Here is a 26905-nt window from a genome sequence, read left to right as displayed (position 1 = left end):
CTAGTGTAGATTAGTTTTACTTAAGCACACAAAGCTTTGTAAAAAATGCTATGAGTAATCACTTTTTGTAAAAAGGTTTTATTAACACATATCAATAATGCCTTAATCTCATTCCAATGCTTGTGCTTACTAAGTATGTTGTAAATGCTTAAAGCTCTATTGATGTCTTAGAGGAGGACAGAAGGTCTCCATCTTCATGTCTGTAGATACTGTGCCAGTATTTGCCCCTTTTCCAGGGTTGGGGGAGCAAAGGATGATACTCTAGGACATGCACCTCATCTCACTTCCCATCATATGGGCATGTACTTTATTTCCATCAGCAATGGTGGAAAGAAGCATCTGGCCCCTTATTAACTCACTAATCAAGTATGAACAGGAAGTAAAGTCCAGTGTTACTCAAATGATGAACAGGAGCACAATTAAAACAACCCCACAGATGCTCTGGTTATGTGTCTGTGTTGGATCCCAGCCAGAACAAACTGTCAGCTCTGCAGAAAAGTTGCCAAGCCCTCCACGATAAAATCAGCTGCATAAAAATGTTGTAATTAACGATTTCCCTCTAACATCTACGGATGCCTTTAAGTTATTGTTTCAGGAATGTTTTCTGCCGAGTTGGAAAGGTGCCTGTTTCCATATTTTATGTTGCCTCTAAGGATCAGCCATCAGCCCACTTGTTTAACCGTGGGCAGTTATAAAGCATGTTCATTTACATGAACCTCACTGAGATTAACAGACGGGTTTGGGAGCATGGGCCAACACCTGCAGGAGCAATTTCCCTGTCAGTTTGAGTGGCAGTATCTGTTCCTGGCTCAGGAAAAGATCTTTTCCTTACTCACCTAATCCATGACTTGGGGAACCTGGATTTGTCCCGGAGGAGGGGCACACAAGTCTACAACTGAAATAAAAGGCAAAGTGCCTACGTGAGACCTTCCAGGAGTTTTCATTCTATTACAGGTTCCAAGTCAAAGCTGCAAGTCTGGCTGAGCCGCAGCCACTGGCTAAGCTCAAGCAGGACGTGCTCATTGCTCTCCTCTCCTCTCCTCTAGGGCATCTTTGGTGTCTGTCCCAAGTCAGGGTGTGTTTAGTCTGCTCCAGATGCAGGCTTCTGTCAGCACGGTTGGGCTTGCTCCATCTCCATCCCTGGCCTTGTGTGCTTCTTCCAATTCCCTTGCATCCCAAACAGGTTCTGTGAGCCAGATCAGTGCAGTCATCCACGGGAAAACCAGTCATTATTCATAAGTGGTAGATTTTGGCATTATTTTTTCATTGACTCACGAAGCTGATCCAGCTCACCACACACTTGCATGGTTGCTGAACCATGAGGAAGGTGTAGGTGGCAACAGGAGGAAGTTCACAGCAAACTTTGCTTTGTGAGAATTTCTGAATTTTGAAATACGGAGGTAAATTTTTCAACAATTTCAAGAAGAAAAAACTTTTAATGTAGTTAGTTTTCTTACAAAATAAATAGAAACTATTTACCACAAGCAGTTAATTAAAGGGGTTTAAGTTGCAACTTTCTGAAATTTTGAAAAGCTCAATGACTAATTCAAGCTGATCTTATCTCCTCTCTTCAGGTTGTTAATTTGAAAACATTTTTTTCTAGATTTCTTTTATGTTTTCTCCTAGTTGGAATTACATGAACTTCTTTCTCTATCAAAAGTATTTCTGGGATGAGAAAAGTGCATGTTGCCTAGTTTGGTTTGCTCAAAGTTGGCTCTTTACTTTTACCTGTGGTCAAGTCCAGGAGCAAAACATGAGGATTCCATCTGTAAATGCTTTGAATACAAAAGCAGTCATTTTGACGACTGAAGGATTTTGTTTCTGGCCAGCTTTAGCTAGATGGCGTTATCCATAATATCCTTTGTGCAGTGGAAGTGGGCATGCAGTGAAGTAGGAAATACTGTGTGGATGGCCTGGTGTCAGACTATTAACTTTCATAGGTACCAACACTGTGAACACTGCTGGAGACTCCATTACGAAAAGTTGATCTATATTGTATTGTAAAATGCATTATCTAATTTATGCTGGTGCAGTGACTACAGGAGTGGCAGTCAGGGCTGGAAAGTGAATCCTTTGATGGTGAAAGAGCTGGAGGAGGAGTGGATGGATCCTGTGGCCAGTAAGTGCTGGCACAGCTGGCATTTACAGCAGGGATCTGGTTTTTGTGACCGTGGGACGCTCTTTGACTGTCAAGGACTGTTAGGAGGAGGTGTGATCCTCCTGGCCAAATAAGGCAAGAGCATTTTTCCAATGTGCTGGCAAAAGCTGCTGAGGAAAACTTTAACCTAGGATGGACAGAGAGAGATGACTACAACAACACAAATGAGGGAGTAATGGACCAGACTGGCAAGAGATCCATGGCTGGGGTGCTACCATGGTGGAGAGAGGCTCTGTAGGGACAGGATGGGAAGGCGAGGAAGGGGAACTCTCTCCTTGGTTAGGGATGGGAAGGTGTGGAGCTCTGCCTAGGGACAGGGGATGAGCCAGCAGAGAACGAACGGGCTGCGCTGGAGAGCAGCTGATGTTGGGGATGCTGTGTTGGGTGTCAGCTACAGACACATGACTGATGGGAAGAACATCTAGGAGCAACTGTAACTAAAATTACTTGATCTTTTCATTTTTAAAGCTCTCTCCACTGCCTTCCAATTTGGGAATGACATTTTTCAAGTCTGAACTCCTCTCAAAAGTATTTTTGGAAGGTCTGAACAAAAACAGTTTAGCCATCTTTGTGTAAAATGACTGCTAGGCAAGTACTTGGCTATGACATATTTTTGGCAGAGAGCTATTGAACAGCTTTAGGGCCTCACTGGAAATGTCCAAAAGTGTTTTTAAAATCATCAGATAATTATTATTGGTTATAACAATGCTTAGAGACTCCGCCCAGCAGTCAGAAACTTAAAGCACCGGAGGGTCTGGAGGCAGAAATGAAAAGCAAGTCCTTGAGGATATGCTGGAGAATTTTCCAGCAACAGTTGCTGGGTATCTGCATGTCCAGGGGTGAGCAGGACACAGCAGCGGAAATGTTTCTGAGCTGGCAAACTGTGGTCAGCTATGGAGATTTAATTGGCTGCGGATCCACATTGCTGCTGGCATTTGGCACGTGGTGTGAAAGGGCTGGAAGGATGGACAGGGACTGCCATCCCCCTTGCCACTGGACAGAGGCTGCAGCAATCCCAGCACTGCCCTCTCCAAGCTCATTTGCCCAGACTCTGCACTTCGGGCTGTGAATGAGAATTATTCAGGGGAGTATTGCAAAAATGCAGCTTTAATGTGAAAATTGCAGTGTTTGTTTTGGGGCAGTTGTGGTCCTCACCAGTGACGGTAGCAGCCCAGGAAGAGGGAAGTACTTGGCATTTGATCAGTGAGGTGTTCTGTCTAAAAGGAAAGTTTTACATTTGCCAGGAGATGGGAGTAATTATGTTGCACTTCCCACTCCGGTTTGATCTTGTAACGCAAACATGAGCGCATGTGAAATTAGACCTCTCCTTGTAGAAACGTTCCAGAGTAGTTTCACTTGATACGTTTTTGCTTCCATTATTAGACTACACTTTTCCCCAGACTTTTGAAGTTTAAACTACTTCCGATGGCCATACTCTTTGAATTCCCGTCTCACTGGTGCCTGTACAATAAAGCTGTGTCTCCTGAAGACACAACTGTGGAGGTGTTCATGTTTGTGAGGAACGTGGTGTTCCCTGAAGCTGTTCATCTCACATTCGTGCTTTCTATGGCACCTTGTGATCAAAAGCCGTGAAATGCTGCTCCAGAGAAACACTGGTAACGTTGAGGCAAGCGGACACTCTTCCCTGAAGCTTTTGTATTAAAAAGCTTTTGGACATTTTTCAGTTAACTGTTTATTTCATGGATGGAAATTAATTTGAACTTTTAAAAATCCAATGTCATGTGACCTTTCAGATCACACACTGCTGAATTAGAAGAAGAAGAAAAGCCTTTATTTATTGCTGTCTTTTCCCCAAGCTGTTCTTTTTCAGTCGCATTAAAATGGAATATATTTGGGCATAAAGGATGACAGCTCCTTTTCATGGCCTTTCACTGTATTTTTGCTGTGGCTGGTCAGATGCTTTTATCTCAAGCTTTGTTCTTTACAGTGGGAAAAAAAATCAGAGGATTTAAGAGAGTGATAGAGTTTTCAGAGAAAATAAAAATTTCACACAATACTTGGCGCTGCTCAGGAAATGGGATTTCATGCTGGCAAAGCTCTGTGCTTGGTTGGAGCTCTTGTTGACAGTGATGGGCTTTGGGGTTCCTCCTGCAGCTGAGCCAACATGCCACCTTCCTGTGGCACAGGTATTCCTTGGAATAGAGGCAGAGTATCCTGAGCAGCAGGCTGGACCTGTGGGAGCAGCTCAAGTGGGATTCCCACGCCAAGACCCATCCTGGATGGAACCAGAGTGTCTGGCATGTGGTTGGGAAGCTGAAGGTACATGGAAAATGGATCAGCTGAAAGAACATCTCTGCATGGCAATTGGGAAAGGAAGACACGGGGGACTCGTGTGGTGAAAAGTCCAAGTGTAGCCTGCGAAGAATAGGAGCAGGAGAACTTTTATTGCGACCAAGTACAGCTGGCAGTTCAAGGAGAAGGTCAGCAGTAAGAACAAAGGAACAGTGTTTGGTTCAACCATTGTTGTAGCAACTTTTAAATAGGACTAAGAGCAGAAAATAATCCTTGGCTGGTCTGGTCCTGTGGCATTGGCAGGAACATGCCAAGGGAGCTGGCAGGGACAGCGACATGGGACAGGTAGAGCACAGATTCAGCAGCTGCCAGTGGAGAGGCAGCCCTGCTCACAGGGTTACAACCTCGTGATGTGCCAGTGTTGGCATTAACTTCTTTAATTTTCCCCTCAAGAACCAGAAATCTTCTTTAATCCTACATAATTCTAAAATTGCAGAACTGGAGGTAGTAAGGGCCCATTAAGCGAGGCAGCCTCCTCTGCCCGCAGGGGGATTGTTCAGGGGGAACTTGGTGATTGAAAAATAGGGATTCAACCAATTACTCACCTAATAGTTTCAGTTCATCCACTTCTGCCTCTGAGATCTGTCGTCTCATCTTTCTTTGTAAGCAGCATGAATGGATTATCAAGTTTCATTCTCAAATCATCTGCAAGGCAGATTTATGCAGAATCTTTGAATCTCTAAGCAAATTGGGGAATATGAGTCTCTTGCTTCACTGCGGCTGAATATTCTTAGGGAGGGTGTATCAGCAGCCCAAGCCTAATTCCTATGAGGGGCTTAGCTCATGGCATGCGACCTTCAGCTCGAGTGAGGAGCTGCGCTAAGGTTGGGTGCGAGCCCGTCTGTGCCTGCGGGCTGCGCTGAGCGCCGAGGCGGTGCCGCCCGGCGGTGATGTAATGTGACCTCTCGGCAGCCGCCCCACCGGAGCCGTCGCACTGATGCGCGGGCGGCCGCGTTTGTGCCTCCGTTCCGCGGGGCGCGGCGGTCACCGGCCGGGACGCGGGGCCGGGAGGGCCGGGATGCTGCCGCAGGTGCGTCCGTCCCGCAGGTGTGTCCATCCTTCAGGTGCGTCCGTCCCGCAGGTGTGTCCATCCTTCAGGTGCGTCCCGCCCGCCGCCCCGGGATGGCCCCGGCCGCGCTGCCGGGCATTGGCCGGCAGGGGGCGCCCGCGAGCCGCGCGGGGCCCGCGCCGCCCCCGCCCGCACGTGGCTCGCGCCCCGCTGAAAAGCCGCGAGCGGCCCCGCGCCCGCCAGTGGCGCCGGCAGCGCCCGCTCCGCGCCGTTCTTCCCGCTCCTTCCCGCTCCTTCCCGCTCCGCCGGCCGGGCCGCCCTGCCCTCCGCCATGGTGCGCGGCATCGGCACTTCGCATCCTCCCCTGCATCCCGCAGCCCGGGGGCGGCGGGTACCGTGAGAGCCACCGCGCATCCCTGCCGCTGCGGCGGGGACCAGGCGCACGCAGCTGGCGCTGACCTGTTGCCAGAGCCGGGCTTCCCTTGGGGATCTTTTGTCTAGGTCTTTTTTTCTATTTTCTTTTTTTTTCCTTTCCTTCTCGACGGGGGAAGTTTGCTTCCCAGTGTGTGGCCCGGCTTCCTCCACACCCTTTCCTCCTCCTTTTCCTCCTTTTTTCCAGGATCCGCTGCCTGGGGCCAGAAGGGGTCTCCCTTATTACCCCCGGCCCAGCGCTGGAGCTAGGGGCACCCCTTGGGCTCCGGGCTCGCCCTTTCCCCCGGCGGCGGCGGGGCGGCCCCGGGAGCGCGGGGAGGCTCCGCGAGTGCCCCGGGCTGCCGGGCCGCCACCATGTCCAAAGTGGCGGCGGAAAGTTGCGGAGCGCCGGCGGAGGACTTGTCCAAGGTGTCGGACGAGGAGCTGCTCAAGTGGAGCAAGGAGGAGCTGATCCGCAGCCTCCGCCGCGCCGAGGCCGAGAAGATGAGCGCGATGCTGGACCACAGCAACCTCATCCGCGAGGTGAACCGCCGCCTCCAGCTCCACCTCGGCGAGATCCGCGGCTTGAAGGTAGCGGGGTGGGCAGGGTGGGACCCTTGAAGTTTGTGCGGTGTCTCCGCGACCCCGCCCGTCCCGCCGGGATCGATCTCGTCAGGTGGATGGTCTGGGAGGAGCCGCTCCCGAGAACCGCATGAAAAGTGGATGAGGACTAGGGTGCATAGCATTTGATCCCACTTAAAAATCCAGTCTCCGGCTAGGAGATGACCAGCTGTTCGGCAGGCTGCGGGGCACAGCTGGTTTATGCTCTGCCCCAGTATTCTTTTGGGTTGATAAAAACGCTGTCACCTTTGTGTTAGACTTCCTTGGTTTTGACTGAGGTTAAATGATCCTGCCTAAAGTGCACGAGAAATAAGGGCTTGTGTAGCTCACGCTGTGAGTCTGTCAGGCAGGCTGGTAGGCTGCTGGAGAGAGGTGGTCATTTCCAGGATGCAGTGCAGCGTGTGGCAGGTGATGGCAGACCCTTGGGCTAGGGTTTGGGATGATCAGAATCAATCTCTAGTTTATTGTCTGAAAAAGACATCTGGTAACATACCTCTGATCAAACCATTCCCAGCTGTGGACTTGTGCAGCCTGCAGTCAGAAGCAAACCAAGTCTGTAATAGCTTATCCCTTCTTAATTTCACTCTCTTGGTGGATGAGAAGCTTAGTCCCTAATGCTTCCCTCCTAGTTCTGAGGACTGGGAAGAAAAGTGTGACTATTTACAGAGCATCACCTTGCCTGTGGATTATAGACCTAGAAAGTTACCTTAAAGTAGGCAGGACTACAGAACATTTTCTGGTTTATTGCTTTGAGCATTTTCAGGAAATTCCTTCAGTGAGGTGAGGTTGGAGGGAAGGAGAGAAGAGACAGACACGCAGTGTGGACTTTTGAATTATTACAGGAAAGTGCATTAGAAGAGAGTTCTTCACTTGTAAATTCGCTTTAAATGACAATTATTGAGAAAGTGTCTTTGATAATAGTGTGGCATAAAATAAGTAGCTCATGGAGGAAGACAGTTCCTGCCTCCCAAGTTTTTGTGTTCTGCAAAGTGTGAGTATGTGTGTCCCTTTGATGGTGTCTGAGGATAAAAACGACCCATCCATGATGGTATTTAATAAAACTGAAGCTTATCTTTTAAATGTAAGTTCAGTTACAACAATAGCATCTTTCTCCCAGTTATGTGCAAGAGTGTGACATCATCTGGGTTTATGCATCTTCCAGATAACTGACAAAACACACTTAAGATGTGTAGGAAGGAGTCACAAATTCCTCTCTCAATTCCAAACTCCTTAAGTCTTGTTTGACTTCCGCCTTTTGTTCAGATGCCTCAGCTGGGGCTTTCAGAAAGAATCTGGGACAAGGAGGTCTTTTGAACCCTGTGTTGGTGTCTGGAAATCTCCCTCCTTTGTCCTGGGTGAAATAACTGCACCATGAGTAAGAATGACCAGCTGGATGGCTGCCTCCTGCTTCCTGACTGAGGAATTGTGGACTTACACAACTTTTTTATTCCATTGTGGGATCATCTCAAACATCTCTCACTAGCAGAGGTTTTAAAGGACACATTATAGCCTTGTTGAATTTTTTTCTATTGTCAAATACAGGTTGAAATTGTTCAAATTCCAAGTTATTTTGAGGCAGAAATCAGACAAACGCAGGCATTCATGCACCTAAATCCAGTGGAGTTAAAAAAGCTTCATTTTCTTAGGAAACTGTCCTAAAATGGTGTTTCCATAAGACTAAATTTTTAACAACTGTGGCTCATCTCTAGTTGTAACGTCATACATAAGAAGGAATGAATGTGTAGATGATGGGAGAAAGATAAATATGGTCACAAGTCCAAACTAGAATGATAAAATACTGAAAATGTTTTTATTCTGCTGTAGTAAACCCTGAGCATTTTTACTTCAGAGCATTTGCTTCAGACTGTTCCTCACTTAGGGAAGGGCATAGAATCACATACTTAATTTTATTAGGGGTGAAAAATCTATTTAAGCAGATTATTTCATTTCAGAGTGGTTGAAGCAATCCTGGTCAAGTGATTACTGACAAGGCTTTTTATGCAAATCAGAAACAAAATCCAGCAAACCCCAATTTTTAAAAAATCTCTAAAATGGTCATCTTTGTATGTGACTATGCTTTGGGGAGTAGGGAGTGTAAATGTTAATAATTAATTAATTGAGAGAGATTACAATTTCTGATGTACCTTGCAGTTTTATTCAGCAATAACTTGCAGGTGAATATTTCTCAGGAGAGCGAGATCATCATGAGAGCACTTACAATCTTTGCCCAATTTGGGAGCTAAATTACTCTGATATTTAGCATGAAAATTAATTAAGCACCTGAAACTTTTCTGCTGTATCAGAAGTTAGAAATTAGCTCCAAGCTAAGGGCAGTTTTTGCTGGACAGCAGCTTTGTTTGCTTGAAGCATGGTGCTGTTACAATGTGCCAGATCTACACATGGAATTATTTATGCTTCACTGGAGTGCTTAAGTGTGAGTTTGCAGCAGTGCTGTCCACTGGCCTGTGTAACAGTTTAACATCAATTCCTTTAGACACTCCTCTGTCATGACAATCTTTCTTTTAAAGGACATCAACCAGAAGCTGCAGGAAGATAACCAGGAGCTGAGGGACCTTTGCTGCTTCCTGGATGATGACCGGCAGAAGGGCAAGAGGGTGTCCCGTGAGTGGCAGAGGCTGGGCAGGTACAGCGCCAGTGTCATGCACAAGGAGGTGGCCTTATACCTGCAGAAGCTGAAAGAGCTGGAAGTGAGGCAAGAAGAAGTGGTTAAGGAGAACCTGGAGCTGAAGGAGTTGTGTGTGTTGCTGGATGAGGAGAAGAGTGGAGGAGCAGGCAGCCGGAGCTCTATCGACAGCCAGATCAGCCTGTGCCAGCTGACTGCCACCAGTGCGTACATCAGAGATGTTGGGGATGGCAGCAGCACTTCCAGCACAGGGAGCACAGACAGCCCAGACCATCATAAACACCACCCAAGCACCAGTCCAGAACACCTGCAAAAACCTCGGGGGGAAGGAAGCCCTGAGCACCAGAAACACAGGAGTATCAGCCCAGAGCACCTGCAGAAGCCCAGGGGTTCTGGCAGTCCTGATCATCACCTGAAAGGGCCGAGCCCTGAGCATCACAAAACCATTGTCAAAGTACCTGAACAACAAAAGCACAGCAGCAGCAGTCCAGAAACTATCCCAAAGCACGTTTTGAGTAGTAGCCCTGAACACTTTCAAAAGCAGAGGCCTGGTGGTAGCCCTGAGCATCAAAAGCACAGCGGTGGCAGCCCAGATCACCTTCAAAAGCACACGCCGAGTGGAAGTACAGAGCACCTGCACAAGGTGAGGGGTACGAGCCCGGAGCATCTCAAACAACACTATGGAGGGAGCCCAGAGCACCTCAAACACCTCAGCGGAGGCAGCAGAGAAGGTACCCTCAGGAGACAAGTGACAGATGAGCTGTCCCCTCACCACAGGAGTTTGTACAACGGAATGAATGGTGGGTCAATACTTGTAGCAAAAGCTCACTTTGAAAATTGCTAAGGTAGTTTCAGTGCTGTTTCAGCTATTTCTGCGGCAGGAATGAGGTTTGATGTGAAAGGAAAGGCAATGAGTCTGGTGTCAGCATTATTCCTTTAGTGATTTAATTGGAGTACACCTGTTTGTCCATCCAGCAGGATGGATGTGGGGTAGATTAAAGAAGTAGGGGAAAAGTGCATTTGAGTGTTGGTGTAAGGTATCAAGGAGGAACTCTTGGCCCTGACCCTGCTCTGTGGTTGGTAGATGTAAACTGTTTGTCCCTAGGTGGATTTCTATTTGCATAAGAGAGGAATTGCACTATGTTTCTTGTCCTGCCTGTATCTGAGTCAGCAGAGTAGAGGTGAGTGTCTCCAATTTCATTTCCACCTTCCTAATCTACCTTGTCTGTAGCTTTAAAGATTTTAAAATTTCCTGTTTATTGATTGAAGGCTTCTTATGTCCTTTTCCATAAACTTTGGAAAAGATCCTAGATGAAGAGTAGGCTCAATAGAAATGAATGTGATAGCTCCTAAAGCTTTTCAAAGCTTTGAGTTTGCATATTTTTATTCATAACAAATTAAAAATTTAGGAAGATCAGAAGGGGTTTCTTTGCTGTTGTTACTGCTGCCTTTTAGAAAGGTTTCCAATAAACATGCCTTGTTTTTAAGAGCTGTGTATCCTCCCTGACGGAAATAAATTACTTGTCTTAGGAGAGTCACAGTGTAAGTATTTTGTTATTTGGAAAGCTACAAAGTTCAAACATCCTACTCTGCTGTAGAAATAACTCTTTTTAGACTTAGCAGAATTCCCATAGCCTCCTGCCTTTTATTTCTTCCATGTGCCTTGGGATGTTTTCATGAAGGAAATTAGTGTCCTAGTTAAAAACCGTTTTCTCAGACCTTCACACAGGTTTGAAGTCAAGCTCTACAGAAAGTGATGATTTGGCTTTAGCAAATGATCTTGGATGGAGTTCATGTGTGTCCATTTCATAAGCAGCTGTGTGCAGCTGTGTTGGCATCAGTGGAAGTGACCACTTGTTGGATCTGCTTGTGAGATGGGTGCCTTTGTCACACTGGTCCAGTTACCTGTTGGGATTAACTTGCAGAATGCCTTCAGTTAACCCCTCTCTGCAGGGGCAAATCCACATTGTTTTCAGTGAAATGTGTATTGTTGACAGGGCTGGCCAACCCCAACATGGTAAGTGTAGAGACTCCTCTTTTTAATGATCTTAAAATGATTAATAAGGTGAGTGTGTGACAGATACGTGAAGATGTGTAATACAGAAGTTATTCAAGTTGGTCTTGCACAACTTCCATTAAATGCTGTATTTCTTTCTCCATTCAGTTCTTCCTGGTTACAGTTAACCTTCTGTAAGTAGCATGAAATCTGGAACCAGACTTCCTAAAAAGGACTTGTTTCTTGCACCCATGATGTTCATCAGTCCATCACAGGTTGTGTAGGAAGGTGACCTAAGGTTTTAAATGTCTTTTTAAAACTCACAGGGGAGGGAAGATATGGTTTTTCTGCTGCCAGCACTGTAGGCTTTCTGTTTGGTTTTTGTTTGTTTTTTTTTTTCCCCCAAGTAGCCTTGTTAAGAAGCATATTCCTGACAGTGCAGTGAAAGCAGTTATTACTTTATTCCTGAGTTGACTGGTATCCTTTGTGCAGCATATTTCAGCTGTCAGAAGTTTGGACTCAGGCCACAAGGTGCTGGAGAGGGCAGCTGGTGCTTTGGGAGGTTCTTTATTGACTTTAATCAGAGCTTTGCCTGCCCTGTGCTTTATATAATCACTTTTACAGAGAAGTTCTCTTTGGTTTGACAACTTCTCTCACCAGAAAGTTGTCAAACCTCTCTTCTTTCGAATTTATGTAATTTGATGCAAGCTTGAGGTTTAATTCTGACATCTGTCTGACCTTGATCAAACTTGGTAAAACTCTTCACAGCTCTGCTGTGAAGAGTTTTTAAACTTCAGGGAAATACTTGGTCTTCATGGCAAAGCTGAACCCTTCTGGATTTATTTTGTGTTATTTTGTGTTTTGATTTTGTCAGCTACTGTAAAGTTGTGGGGAACAGTTAATATGGAAGTGGTAGAAGTGCTGGCCATTATCATTTGCTATTGTTGTGAAAGTAATGTGTAAGTCTTAATTTGCGTGTTCTGTGTGTACCTGACCCTGCCAGCTGAATGTAGGTGATAAAAGTCCTGATCTTGTTGTAAGGAATGCTGAAATTGTGACAGTGGGAGTTAGGAAATGGCCTGAAAACATGGCCCTAAACTCTGATGAGCAATACAAAAGGACAATATTTTGATTGTGATCCCAAAGTCATGCAGTAAGTATATCACATTGGTGCAATCTAGTTTGTTTTCAAATTTGGAGTATCTCTAGCTGGCAGATGTTCGCACATCTGTGTCATGAGTTTGTGGGCCACTTCTAAACTTATTGTAGTTCTTGCAGACTGTCGTGTGAGCAGCAAGAGCGAAGTGTTGGTGACCGTCAGTGGTGAATGGCAGAGACAAACATGTTTTGATATTTAAAGGAGTAAAACAAAGTATTTTAACTAGGTAGTCAGAATTTACCAGAGTCAGTACAGGCCTGTCCCATCTTGGTCTGAACTGGACTCTGAATCGTGTCTGAGAGGAGAAGTTATTCCTCTTCATGATGTCAAACCTCATTCAAAAAGTGCTGTACTCTCTACCTGGAACTGGTGTTCCTAATTGGAAGTATGTTTGTGAACAGCCCAGCTTTACCTGGAGAAATGGGAGCTTCTAGCAGCTCCCATTTACCTAGATTTGTGATCCTGTCAGCACTTGCTGACCACAGGGAAGCAGTGGATTCCACAGGGTGGTGTTACCTCTCCCAGAACTCGGGCTGTACATAAAGATGTGTGGGATGGATTAGAGAGTTTGCAGGTCCCTGACAAACTGGAGCTGCCGTCAGAGCAGTTGCAGTGTAATATTACAATGCCATCAGAAATGTGATGTGCAGCTGTAGCTGCTTTGCAGGATGTGTTTATGCATTAATCATTGGGGCTTCATGCATGTTTTAAGCTATGCAGGAAGTTACCTCAGCCTCTCCCTCACAGGCACAGCTGAAGGAATAAAGGATGAGGTGATAACATTTCCTTTCATAATTCTTCTCATCTTCTATGGTCAAAGGTTTGATCTTGGTATTTTTTCTTGTATGGCATGTCAGCTTTCATTTATAAGATTTATAACACTTTGAAAAAGCCTTCTACTTCATGGTTCTACATATTTTTCTGAAATGAGTGTCCTCAGCCTTTGGAGTGACAGAAAATGGGATGGGAGAGCTAAGTTTGGCTTGGTGCCTGTTAATTGAAAACGTATGTATTTAATTCTAGAGGTTTTAACCAAGTAAAACATGGCAACAATCTTTTGCTGTAATCACACCAAGATGTTCTGGATAATGAGAACAGAGGTATTTGGGATAGAAAGATTGCTGAAATCAGATGAGAAAATACCAGCAGTAAAAACATTTTGAAGAGAGCATTAATGCAACCTAGAAGAATACATGACAGTTTAGCTCTGACACAGATATCTGAGGTGTAAGTGCCTCTATAAATTGATCAGCTTCCAGCATTTGCAGTCTAAGTGTTGGTTTTTTAATCTAAGAGATTTATTTTCAACTTTCTATTTTAAGAAGTCCTTTGTTTTGCTCTGAGCTTTGACTTTTGTGTGAAAGGAAGGTATCCAAAGGCTTTCATGTGTGCTTCTTGCTTCCTGCTGAGGTTATTAATGAAGAGAAGTTAAACTGCTGACTAACACCTCCTGTGCTGCTGGAGCTGTGAGGGCTCTTACAGAACAAACGCAGCATCGCCTCTCCTTGAGCAAAGGTGTTTGTAGGCTAAACAGAGACTCAGCCTAAATTTTGGACACTTTCTCTCATAAATGCACTTGTGAGAAGGAAAATGAAATTAGAAAATACTGCACTGAGTAAGAAGATGAAACTGCAGTGTGACTCCAGAGAGAAGAAAACTCACAGCAGTGTTACTGAGTTAACTGATACCCTCTCTGTGCAAACAGCTCCCCTTTGCTGGCCAAAGAGTGGGATGATGTCATGTTTCAATGTTTGCTTACACGTTATGTTTCCTTAAGTTGAAATGCAAATAATCTGCCTGCCATTAATGGCACTGTACAGCACTCTGTGTGTGATTTGACCTTTCCTGGTGGCACCCACGGCTGCACATCTTGGAGCCTGAGGCAGCATTTCTTACTTTTCAGAGTGTGACCAAAGGCTACAAGGATTGGTAGAACCTCTTCCTTGCCAGTAAGAAGTGACCTAGTGTTTATTTCAGGTATTTATTTTTGAAGTGTGGAGCTCTGAAACTTTGTCATTCAGAGTCTTTCAGTTGAACTCTGTAGGTTTGATGTCAGACTTGTAAATTGGTCTTAGCTGTTCCACACTGTAAGAGAACTGGGGCATGAGATGTGAATATGGATGTAACTACAGCACACTGCATTTATTACGCAACTCATTTTTTTGTGGAGTGATTTTTCATGTTGAAAATGTGTTTTGTAGTAGCAAAACAATGAACCTACTAGAAACCCGTGTTGTAGGACTTTTGGGAGAGGTTTACAATTACGTATCCTTAACTTCACTGACAAAACTTGTTTTGATTTGAATGTTTTAGTGTGCGGTGGATCATCCTTTCAGCAAAACTCTTGATATGTTAATGGTGGAGTGATGCCTCTCCTTATGGAGAGAGTGGCCTGATTTCACACGGTTGTCTGGATGTTCAGCACTGATTCCTGCATGGTTCAGAGGCTGATCCAAGTAGCAGGCAGGTGCTGGGGGCAGGGGTTTGCTGTTTGGTGCTGTGGCACTGCTGGCTGCAGTGGGATGTGCAGGCAGGGCTCACCTGCACAGCCCTTCCTGCTGCAGGACTGAGAACACCCCAGCACCTTCTGGGAAGTCACTGCTTCCAAGTTTTATGTGTCTTCCTTTCTCCCTTATGCTGCATATCCCGCTACGCAGGCGACTCTGTTTTGCAGTGAGAACTTGATTAATTCAGCCGTTCTTTGATGGAAGCAAGAGGCAGAGTAGGGAATAGAGACATTACCTTTAGGCCATCACCAGTGTACCTCGTATCTCTGGGAGCAAGGTCCCTGCTAGTCCGTGAGAGGGGTGTTAATGAGGTGGGAGACAGTCGGTGCTGTCAGGGATTTGGGACCTGGTCCCCCAGTTCCCGCAGCAAAACCCCCTGCGGTGACTCCCTGCAGCACAGTGAGCAGGGCCCGTCCCTCCCGAGCGTTTAACCGGGATGGAGAGGAGGAGCCGTGCTGGCTCCATAATTGGAGATGTGTGGCCATCCCTCGCGTTTGGAGTGTCTGCTGGAACTTCCTGACACCTGTCCCCGGAGCTCCAGGAGGGAAGGGCTGCTGATCAATCACCGCACCGGCACCGATGGTGTCTCCACAAACATCCTGCAAGCCACCGCCTGTTCCCACCCTCTGACTGTAGTACTGGTACACCTGGGATGGGGCTGACATACTGATCTTTCTTTTGTTGGTTTTCTTTTACTTCATTAGGTATTTTTGAAAAAAAATGTATTTTCTGAGTAGTGAGTGGAAGTCTGTTTTGGTGTGTACAGGAAGCAGAGAAGCTTATTTCTTTTTCATGGTGATTGGGTCAAGGTGTAAGCCATTTGCCTTTACCTCAGAGAGCTTATCAGGAGTTTGCACGGCTGTTAGTATTGTCTGCCTGGCATGAAGCGGGCACATTTGTGTGTTATTTTATTTTTCTTAGTGCCAGAATGGCAAATCCTCACATTAAAGCCTTGTCTGAGTCCTTGCTTAGAGTCCTTGCTTTAACCCGAGCTCAGGACCCCGTGTATCAGTTCTTCACGCAGCTTTTGGGGTTAGTGTTACGAGTTTATAACAGTAAAATATGGGTTTAGAAACATCAGTGACTAAACTGTAAAATTCTCTGAACTCTGGCACTTACAATGCAGTCAGCATATTACAGTAATTTTTGGTGAGTGCTGCTTGTTTAAAAATTCAACCTTGTAGTGTGTATTATGTGTGCCAGTCAGAGTGTCCTGTCTCTTCTGTCCACCTGTTAATGTTTTGGCTTTTTAAAATTTTTATTATGAAGTTAGCAATGGAGAGTTGTTGCAGGCTGTGCAGGGGTTGGAGCTGAATGGGTTAAGACTTAGGGAAGAGCGTGGCAGTCAGTGCAGTGTGGGGTTCAGGTTTTGTACTGCCACACACACAAAGTGCATGGATGTTGACAGGAGTAAGGGACAGCAAGGCATTTCAAATTACAGGGTATTTAATGAGGTATAATAAAGCCTTGTGTACCTAAGAAAATTACTCTGGCAATGAAAATTCATTGGCTTCTGAGCTAGCAAGTCATGTCTTAATTAGTAAACTGAAGCACAGCTTGTCTTGGGTCATACTGTCATATGCACAGATATATAGTTACAGAGGGAGCACTGAGAGTTATCTTGAAGTCGTGATCTTGATGTAAATCTTGTCTGCCTGTGCTTCTTCACTGGTTAAGGGGTTGTCTCTGAAGAGAATCAGCTATGACTGAAACATAGCTTTGAATTTTGCTTGATGCAGGAAGCAGTACAATAATCTGTTTGAGAGGGAATGAATTATACAAGTGTAACGGGGGTGAAAGACATAAGCTAAAGTTGTCTTTAAAAAAATTAGCAGTAATGATACTACTCTGTGCACATTTAGTGGGCTTGTAAATTTGGTTTTTTAAGTGCTTTTAATTCTGCAAGGCACACAGAGAAGGGGCAGGATTGTGATCTGTGTCCATGAGCATTTGGTGCACAGCATGCAAGTGTGTGCGAATTTATTGATTGTGAATGGAAAAGCTGCTGTCTTGAGCTAGGCTGTCTTAAAGATGAACAGTTCTGTAAAGCCTGTGAATAACAAATAGTCTTAGTTGTCATTTCTGCTATAAAATTTTGGGCATATTTGCATTGTTTCTGTAACATTCATGGGGAGTGAAGAAGCCAGCAACTCTTTGTAATTCAGCAAGAAAGTGCTTCTTCTACCCCTTATTTTTTTATTTGCATGATTCATGTGAGCTTTACTGGTTTGTAGAAGTCCATATAGTAAATTAAGTGCTTATTTGGACCAATGAAACACATCAGTGTTCAAGCACCCTCAAGAGTCAAAGATGTGTCATAGCTGAAAAAGCCCAGTGAGCCATGTGGTAACCAACAATATGGAATGTCTCCTAAAGGTCTCCATTTTGGTACTTCCTCAAGGTTACACAAATTATTCCAGAGCCTTTATGCCTGTAATATTAAGCATCTCTAGATCTGATCAGTAGTGAGATAGCTCCTTCAAATGTCTGACCTCAAAACTCTCTAGATTTCTTTCACTGCATCTCTTTAAGCTCCTGTGAGCTGTGAAAATTTGCCTTGATCAACTGTGGAGCCTGTAGCTGTGACTTGGATTCAAAGAAAAATAGCTGTGCTTTCTGCAGAGGGTACAAGGCTGATTCATCACTCCGTGATAAGCTCCCACTTAGGCCAAGTGCAGATAAGCCTGGAGAAAAGCATTGATTGCTGACCCACATCCCCTCTTGGCTTCTGAGTCTGTTTTTGGTTTGTTTAGTGAACGAACTTTAATGGTGTTCAAAGTCCATCTTATGACTTTTGTGGTCTGCAAACATTACTGAGGACATTAAGATGAGCCTCTAAAAATAGTGTTGGATTATGAGAAACAAAATGAACATTTCACTGAAGGCAGATGAATATATTGAGCACGAACACATGAATGCTGGAAGCAGATCTTGAAAATTGACTCGGAGCCTTCCAAGGATTTGAGCACTTCGCTCCTTGTTGGCACGTGACTTGAACTGAAATGGGATGCCCGGAGAGAACAAGATGCTTAAATATCCGTGCTCATGCAGTGCTCTGAATGAAGTCACTTTGTCACTGCCATTCATCTTGTTTGCTTGGGTCCCTTTTAGAAATCTATGTAACCTGAAGTTAAATTTTGAATTTTAGGTTTTTACAGTGCCACTAAGTCCATAAAGAAAACATGACGAGAAAGCATTCCAACAATGATTTTTTCCTAACCAGCTCTCCAACCACTGAGACCAAAGGCTCTTCAGTATTAACTGAACAGCAGAAGATACCAAATCTATGTCTCCTCCAGGTACAGGTGCTAAGAGCTCTTCCATTTATTCCTGTTGTTGGGACTTGATGCCTGGCCTACACTCCAGTCCATACTGCTGAATGCTACATTGTGACCACTTACAACCATAGCACGTGCAAATATTTTGGAGAACTATGAGGACAAAAGACCCTGACTTTTTATGAAAACAAATCCTCATTTCAGCGTGAAAACACTGGGATTTATGTGTTTTACTTTCTCCATGAACGTAATAAAATGGGAAGATTTTTTGAGTAGTGTATTCAATCTGATAAAAATTAATCACTGGATTTCCTGACAACATGGAAATGATGGATCAGATTATCTGGGAAGCCTGGATCCTGCAGTTTTATCCTGTCAAGTCACTCCATCATACCGGATTTTTCAAGAATGAGTTGCACAGTGTTCACTCCTTATATTGATCACAAATACTGCTAATGCATGCTGCTGTATCCCTGGAATCCTGAAAAGGTGCCTGGGGAACTCCAAAAGGAGATGCAGCACAAAAGGACTTGCTTGACCCACTTTCATGGTAACTCTACAGCAATCCAAATTAAGGTGTATTTACTTATCAACTGCCACCTGGAAATGTGGAACACTGGAGTCAGTTTCCTGGGCAACATATTCTATTCCATCTTTTCCTGTTTCATGGTGGTTTTTATTTGATTTAATTTTTTCAACTAACAAAACTGACAGCTGATTCCAGTGTCACTTTGGAAAATGGATATTTGAAGGATTGGTGAAGAATGTTTGAATGAGAAACAGTTTCTATTGGTGTTGAGAGCAAAATAGTGTTGAGTTTATCGCTGAAAAGACCTATAGTTTAAAAGTAGCAAACCTTGGCTGTGTCTGCTTTGTGCTTAGGAGAGTTGCACTTAGCACATGTATTTTTCAGTCAGTTGATGTTAGATATTAATCCTGCATGTCACTTAAACCTAATGTAAGGTTTTTGGATATTCCTTGTCCTTGTTGCAGGGCAAACAGGATGTTGACTGCAAAGATACAGTCAGGTGATGCTTGTTTTCTAACACTTGGGTGCTTTTAATACCTCCCCAGTTTTGTTAGATTTTGATTTATTTGTTCTTGCAATGCTGCTCAGAAACACATCATGATGCACAGGAAGTAAAGAGGCTCTGGAAAATCTTGGGAAAGGATCTGCAGTGAAAGATAAAAGTTACTTGTAGGTTTTTTACTCCCTGGAATGAGAAAAATCCAGATAGCATTTGCATTCTGTTTATTAGGAAATGCTGTTTCCCAGGGAACCAGGAGCATTTTCATGCCAAACACTGAGGCTCACCGGTCTGTGGCTTTGCCCATCAGGGCAGTACTTGGGTGTCAGGAGTTAGCTGGTGACTGAACCATTGTTTGATTTGCTCCTCAGGTCATGTAACTATTGATATGGGGCCCAAGTGCCAAATTTGTGTCCCATCGTATTTGTGGAAACACAGTGGGAAGGGCTCTCTGGGAGAGTTTCTTCACTGCTCCCGAAGTCTCATCAGCTGAGCACAGTCTGTTTAGCCACACCCAGAGACATCTGTTGCAAACATAGAGAGAAATTTCAGCAAACATAGATTTCTCTATTTTAATGGTGTAAATCAGAAGTATCTCTTTGCCCTACAGATTGCAGGTACAGTTCTGTTTCTGAGCACCATCCCTTTAGCAATCTAAATTCAGGATTCAGCTCCTAATTGAGGGCTTGAGCCAGCTCAGATCTGTGGAGAACCAGGGGTGGATGAGATTGTAGGTCTTGGCTTGGCATGATGCTGGCTTGTCACCTGTGGATCTGTCCATGTCCAGTTCCACCTGTGTTTCTTCTCCATGTGATGGAATGTGTGCCCTGATAGCAAACCAATCAGCTGGGCCAGAGGCTGACTGTGTGGGGTCGTGAGAGTTTGGGGAGAGCTCATCAGGTCTGGGGATAGTCAGACCTTGCATCCTGTTTTGCTCTGGTTTTGTGAACATGTGTTTTTATGTGTGTGTTGGGCAAGAAACTTCTCCCTCTGAACACAAAGCCAAATGCTGAAAAGGCCAAACCCAAGTATATGTCAGATCTGTAAGCCAGCAAAATAAATGCTAAGTGCCATCTATTTTCACAGATTCACAGCTTATTCTGAGTTGGAAGGAACCCACAAAGATCGTGGAGTCCAGCTCTTTAGTAAATGGCCTGTATGGGGACTGAACCCACAACCTTGGTGTTATGTGCTGAATTCACCATCAGAGGGAAAGGCTGGAAATCTGTAACATATTGGTCATCCTATTAACAATACTGATGCCTCTTCTGGAAACTGCCTTTGCAGTATGTCTGTCCTTTTCAGGCCCAAACCTTCAGCTCTGGTTCGTGCTGCAGAAGCTTTCCTGAGTTCCATGGAGTCCTGTGAGCTTCTGAAAGGTGCAGAGCAAGTCTGTGACCTCAGAGGTGGGACTGGGGTACCTAGGGGAGAGGAGGATGTTGTTGTTTTCCTTTGCTTACTTGCTTGCTGTGGAAAGCCATTGGAAAGTCCTGTCCTTGCTCCAACTTGTAGTGCTGGAGTTTGAGCCTACAGAGGGTTTGGGACCAGTCTTGTGTGACGGAGGAGAGAAAGCAGCTCTGCCCAGAGAGCTTGGCTGGATTACAGAGTTCTGGCCTTGGAGAGCTCCTGTGTGTGGGCTGGGATAGCATCGATGTGTGGAGCATTGATTTACGTGTGTGAACGCTCCCCTGGTGGCAGCCAAGTCAGAAGAAATGTCTTTATGAAGGTGAGACTTGATGTGTATAAAGAGCTGTGGGTGAGCTGTTACCCTGAGCAAATGCTTACACTTGTCGGTAGTGCCTGGTTCACACTTGCAGCTCTTACCAATACTTCTGGAAACAATTTACCAACCACACGATACTGTCATCATCACCTGTGTATTAAGAACCATGAGCTAAAGACAAGACAGGATTAATCAGCCACCAACTAATGCAGGTTTCCTGAGGTTTTGCTGCTGATTATTCCATTACATTATGCCAGTTTTCTAACAGCTTTTTTCTTAGTCTGTTTTCAGCATGGTGTAAAAACATGGGCTGAAGTTACTCACATGCCTAGAAAACACCTTTATGAACAATCAGCTTGAGACAAACATTTTCAAGGTGTTTCCTTTCAAAATCAACTTTTAAGGCAATGTTTCCTTCCTTTCTGAATTTCCTGAATTGTGCTAGTGGGAAACAAAGCTATTTTTAATTCTCTTTTGTGTGTGCAGCAGTCCTATTAGAAGCTGTTAATGTACCTTTTGCATTTACAGGGCTGCTTAAAGGTGTCCTGGTACATGAAGTGACTTACAATGAATCCACACCTGAAGGGCTGTGATAGCTTTGCTAGAGGAAGCTCTGTTTTCTGTCTTGTTTCTCGTGGCTTGTTTTTACTGTTGCAGAGCAGTTATGTAGCTGTAGTTGTCTTGATTTGGGAAATGAAGATGCTGGTACCAATCAGAGGCATGGTCAGCTCTCTGCTGGGGATTTCAGGCTGCGAACCGGTGCAATCCAAAGGAGCATTCATCTTCCATCAGAATAAAATTTGAAAAAGAACATTCTTGAGCTTAAAAAAAAATGAGAACACAGTATTTTGGCAAGATGGTCATCTGGCCCTCAGCATCCATCAACAGTGTGGCATGTTGTGACTGTGCCAGGGAGGGGGCGAAATGGTGCTTAGCAGATATAAATCTCCATGACGAGGTTCACGCTGAACATCTGTGACTTGGCAGATGTGGAAGGGAGGAACTCGGGATTTGGAGCTGTGCTGGCTGAGCGCCGGCAGACTCCATTCTAGCAGGTAGGCGGCTGCTGCTCTCTGTCAGACACTGCAGGCTGAAAGGTTTGCTTAAAGTCCTGTGAAGCCGGGGCAGTGCTGAAGGGAACACTGGGGAAAGGTTCTCCCTGCCTGCCAAAAGCTGGAGGTTTCCTGTGCAAAGTCGCTGCAGCAGAGTCGGTTCGGCAAGTGTTTGTGAACGGCCCCGCTCCGGCTTCGGTGCAGGCTCCAAAGCTCCTCCGTGGCGCGCCCTCCGCGGGGAGCCGGGATTTGGCATCCCGGGATCGCAGCCGAGGCATTCCCGGCCAGGGAGATGTGCTGACAGCACTGCAGCAACAACCCTGCTTGGGAGCACGAAGTTCCTGCAATTCCAGCAGCTTCCTGCCGTGCCAGGCAGCGAGTCCTTAATGGCCCTTCTCAGCCGAAATGTGCTCTGAGTGCAGTTTAATATTTCAGACCTGGGCAGAGATTAAAGAGACATTAGTACTGCTACTATTTTAATCTTAATTACAAACCAGAGCAAACACCAGGTCGTGTGTCCTGAGCATGATTTAGCAACCTGTTAGTCTTTTAATTATCTCCTTCCTAATTAGATTGCTCTGATTATTTGGTACTTGAAATAAGTGTATATTTTTTAATTCTTGTGGCAGTAACTTTTGGAAAAAATTCATTGCTTTTCATTTTGCAGACATTTTGTCTTTCATGGTGAAGTACAGGAACATATGGTGCTACTTCTGAGGTAGTGCTTGTCTAAATATCTTTGCTTGTAAAATTTTCTGCAGAGCCATATAATTTTCTCCTGTAAAAACATTCCTACTGTATTTAACTGGTTTTATAGCTACTTAATGGGATTATCACGTTTTTATAATTTCAAACTTTTAATGGATGTAGGTTAAGAATTTAAACTCTGAACCCTGAATAAGAAAAATGAGCAGTAAGTAGTTAGAAATTCAAAGAGAGTAGTAAGAAATAAGGATAATAGTATGAAGAAAATAAAATAGTTTATCTAAACACATCCCAGGTATTTTGAAAGGGCCAAAGCAGTAATTTATTTTTAAGCTGAACTCTTGGACTATCACTGGCAGTCAGTAGACATGAAATGCTCCAATCCAGTGTCCAGAATCCTCCCATGGGAACTGGTTACATCTCTGTTTGTGCTCAGTCTGGTGAACACGCTTCCCAAGTGATGGTGTTCCTTCTGCCTGAGCCATGGGAAGCTTGAGTCAGGAGCATAGATTAAAAAATGTAAAACAGCAGCACATTCATCTATATACAATGAAGGGAGACTGGAAATGTTCCTGAGTGTGGCACAGCCAGGAGAGTCAGAGGAGTGGAATAACCGGAATATTCTGTATGTTTTTGTCTACATTGCTAGACTCTTACCCAGCATGAGAGATGATTAGTGAGAGGCTAATTGGCCTGTTAAATAAACATATTTAGAAATGTATAGAGTTATGTATCTCGGGAATGATGCAGATCTAAACCCCTTCTTACACAGCAGTGGGAAATGCATTCCAGGGGCAGTGTGCCAGGCTCCCTCTGTGCTGCCTTGGACATGCTGAGCCAAGTCTGGAGCTCTTCACAGGCCAGGTACCATGGAAAACGCTGCAGGGATGAAGCGTCTCCAGGAGAGGAGGAGCTGGCCCAGTCATGCCGGGAGCAGAGCTCTCTCCCCCTACGGGATCACAGATGGAGCAGCAAGTGCACAATTGCTGGAAGCGGAGAGACAAGAGAAGGATGGACTGAACAGGATCTCCTTTCTCCTGCAACTGGATTCAGGACTGATTGCCATCTCTAGGGAAACATCACTCAGATGTGGAGGTAGTTTTTGTAGCTGTAATGAGAGCAGGCTGTGTTAGATTCTGAAGGTTTGGAGTCGCACCCTGCTGAGCACAGACAATAGGGTTGCTCAGAAAATAGTTTCTGAGTTTTTTGGGAAGAAGAAAGTAGATGAGGTCAGACAGATTCAGAGTTATATCTGGGAGTGCATAGGTTGAAAAGTGAAGGACTGAAAAAACAAAAATGTTAGGAGGACTCTGGGCAAGGGAAAATGTCATAATCCAGATACCCAAAGTTGGATTGTGTTGAATTTGCTCTGGTTTTGAACAGTATTCCTGCTTCCCAAAAATGAAGGTGTGGGACAGCAGAATTAGATTACAGGATAACCAGAGCTCCAGCATTTCCAAGTTTGAAATGGTAGGAAAAGCTGTAGGTAATGACCACTTACATGTCACTTGTTTGTGGGTGCCTGTGTAGTTTTTCAGTCAGTCACAGGTATCAGTTTGGTGTCCTGCCCACCTCATTCTGCTGTCAGGGGATAAACAGGGCATTTATTACAGTGCCAGCCATGGTGCGGTGACCATCGTGGTGCTGCTGGTCCTGACCAGCTCCCAGTGGCTGCTCAGGATTTGTGTTTCCGTGGCACCTCTGAGCTCCCCTGTGGCTTTTGGTGTCTTGACCTCTTGGAGGAGCTCCTGCCAGTCTTTCCTCATGAGTGGGAATGGAGCTTTGGTAGTCCTGGCAGTTGATAGTCTACAAAAGTGAATTTCTTTTTGTGTGGCCTCTGCTCCTTTACCAGAGTTCTCTGTGAAGCAGGATTCTTCCCCCATGTACTGGAAGGCAGAAATCTTTCATTATGGGGTATTTAATTTTTCAAATGACTGCTGCTACAGTATCAGTCAATAGTCTGTTAGTTGAAATCTGCTGCTGAATCTGAGCTTTCCTATTAAGAAAGGAGAAAGCAAAATATTGTTTCTATCCACTTTTACTGAATTAATCTTAACGATTTGTGAAAGTTGTTACTGTGAGTCCTTTGATTATTATTGCTGGTGAAAAAGCAATTACATTGGAAAACCAACTAAAAGTCTATTGTGAGATTAAAACCTACAGTTCTAGTTTTTTCCTTGATTTATTTTTGTTAGTGGGTGGTTGATTATTCAGAGTGAGACAGGGATCTAGGATTTCCTCTAGGTTCCCCTTGTTAGTCCCTGTCTAGCAGCTGTTTGAAGTTTATGGCACTATGAAGTTCTTACAGCTGCCTGTGCTTTGGGGCTTGGAAAAAGATCCCACATGAAGTGAATGGGGAAGAATCTGATGGTCCATTTGTTACATGGCCATACAGGTTAGCAGCTCATTTAGGGGACCACTTGTCTCATTTTAATTCAACTAGAAAATGCTCACTCAGCTGCACAAATAGGACTATCCATCTGTACACCTATTATGGGATCAGATTAGTTAAAGTAAAAGCAGTGAATTAACTTCAGTTACAAAGGCTGCCATGAATTGCTCAGTAATCATTTAATCCGATGTTACACAGGTAGAAGCCACCTTATAACTAACATATTATACTACAAATTTTTGATCCAACATGAGTTTTGAGGGGGTTTTTTCTTGTCTTCAGCATTGTCAAGGAACTTGGCTAAATAGCCTTACAAAGGCAGAAGGTTTGAAACTTCATTGGATAATTTGTAATGCTTAGTTTTAGCCTTAGGACTATTTCTAACTATAGCTTGAAGTACCTTTAATCTCTCAGTTTGTCTAAATGGTAATTCTGATAAATTTAACAAGAATCGAAGGTACTGTGGGATTGAAAGTTTTCCTGGAAGGTTACTCAGAAAAGAAATTTGCTTGTTTTTAATTGCACAGGCTAATACAAAATTGCCTTTCTGCTTTGAAAGCAGAAAGCAGTCACGTAGAGTTGCCTGGGGACGTCCATCCGTCCATCCATCCATCCATCCCACCGCCAGTGTGTTTGTGAAGAGTCAAAATGTTTAGCAAGGAGGGTTTTTGTATTTCTAATTTCACTGTAAGGTAATATGTGCTTTTTAGGGAAATATATAGCTGTGGGCTACATTTGTTCACAATTGCCACACCCCATTCCCTCCATGCTCCTGTACAAGGCTCCAGGTTGGACGCGAAGCTCTTGGTGGGAAATTCCAAGGGTTTCCAAGGGATGGTCAGTGCAGGAAGGTGCACAGTGGGTGACATAGAGCTTATTCTGTAGCTGTTTGAATAAGCTTGATATTCAAATGCACAGTCTGAGATGCAACAATAAGGGAGAAAATAGAATTAATACGAGTGTTGCCAATCCATTACTGTACTGAGAGCAGGAAATGAGCCCTGCTCTCTGCCATAAATTGATATTGTGGAAGTCTGGGAGCCATCCTTGCTGAGCACCAGAGACTGCCTAGTACTTCAAAGGAGAGCTGTGTGTGAATTGCACTCGCGCTGTTAGGTCACAATCTGTGATTGCACTTCTGGAGATTGGAATTAGTTTTTGCCTGTTTCCTTTTGACATCACTCTGGTGGCAGCTGAGGGCCAGCAGTGTTTGCTGAAGAGATAATGGTAGGATGATGGCTGTTGTCCTTGAGGAAATGCAGATTTTAGTCACTGATAATTAAAAATCACAGTTACTGTGTGATCTTGGCTGTGGTTTGGAGATTTTTTTCCTCTTAAGACAAGGAATTTCTTAAAGCATTTCACTGGAAAATGGAACTAGATGGAGGAACATGGTGGTGGTTAAATTGCGGAGAGAGTGAAGTGCAGGACTGTGGAATCTTTGGATGAAGTTCTGCTGTGCTGCAGTAACTCCTGTGGGCATCACAGGAACAAATGTGGTGCAATGGTAAGCCTGGGATCTTGAGGGTAAATCATTCATTGAATGTATTGTAACATGAGATGTTCTGGTGTTTAAGTATTTTGAATGAAAAGAGCATCATATGCTTTTTCAGTCACCCCCTTCACTAAAGGTGTAAAACAGAAAAATCCATATACGCTTACATCCTAAATAATTTCTTACACATGCAGGAGAGAGATTTGAAGTAGAAACAAGAAAATACCAAACTGGGATTGTTGAGCCTGTTTTCTGCCAGGAGTGGAGTCCTTGAAGCAGGAATAAGAATTAGGATTGCCAGGAGCAACAACTGACCTTTGAGCACTTGGGGTGCTAAGTTGGCAGATCACAGGGGTAGTTCCAAAGTACAGTTCCCAGCCTGTTCAACCCCATATTGATCAAAAATGGAATATC

General features: G+C 44.5%; 1 protein-coding gene and 1 long non-coding RNA gene across 7 annotated transcripts in view; one reads left to right on the top strand and one right to left on the bottom strand.

Moving 5' to 3' along the window:
- Window positions 1–1416: 1416 nt before the first annotated feature.
- LOC125323142 lies at window positions 1417–5466 on the bottom strand. Its single transcript, XR_007202396.1, has 2 exons — window positions 5017–5466; window positions 1417–4534 (listed from the first exon to the last, which is right to left on the bottom strand). It is a non-coding gene; the product is annotated as an uncharacterized LOC125323142 (long non-coding RNA).
- Window positions 5467–5741: 275 nt separating this feature from the next.
- CCDC85A (coiled-coil domain containing 85A) overlaps window positions 5742–26905 on the top strand; it is a 67658-nt gene continuing 46494 nt past the window's right edge. For 5 of the 6 annotated variants that reach the window (XM_048297810.1, XM_048297808.1, XM_048297807.1 and 2 more), the window contains exons 1-2: window positions 5742–6482; window positions 9041–9956. In XM_048297810.1, coding sequence (XP_048153767.1) covers window positions 6267–6482; window positions 9041–9956 — 1132 coding nt within the window. In that variant the 5' untranslated portion in view covers window positions 5742–6266. Of the gene's footprint in view, window positions 6483–9040; window positions 9957–10261; window positions 10297–26905 lie in introns of those variants that run through there. The other variant, XM_048297811.1, reaches the window with a different exon arrangement.

This window comes from Corvus hawaiiensis, chromosome 3 (assembly GCF_020740725.1).
Source record: "Corvus hawaiiensis isolate bCorHaw1 chromosome 3, bCorHaw1.pri.cur, whole genome shotgun sequence".
Classification (NCBI taxonomy): Eukaryota; Metazoa; Chordata; class Aves; order Passeriformes; family Corvidae; genus Corvus; species Corvus hawaiiensis.
Note: the sequence above shows the minus strand (reverse complement) of the source record. Positions and strands in the feature narration are given on the sequence as shown.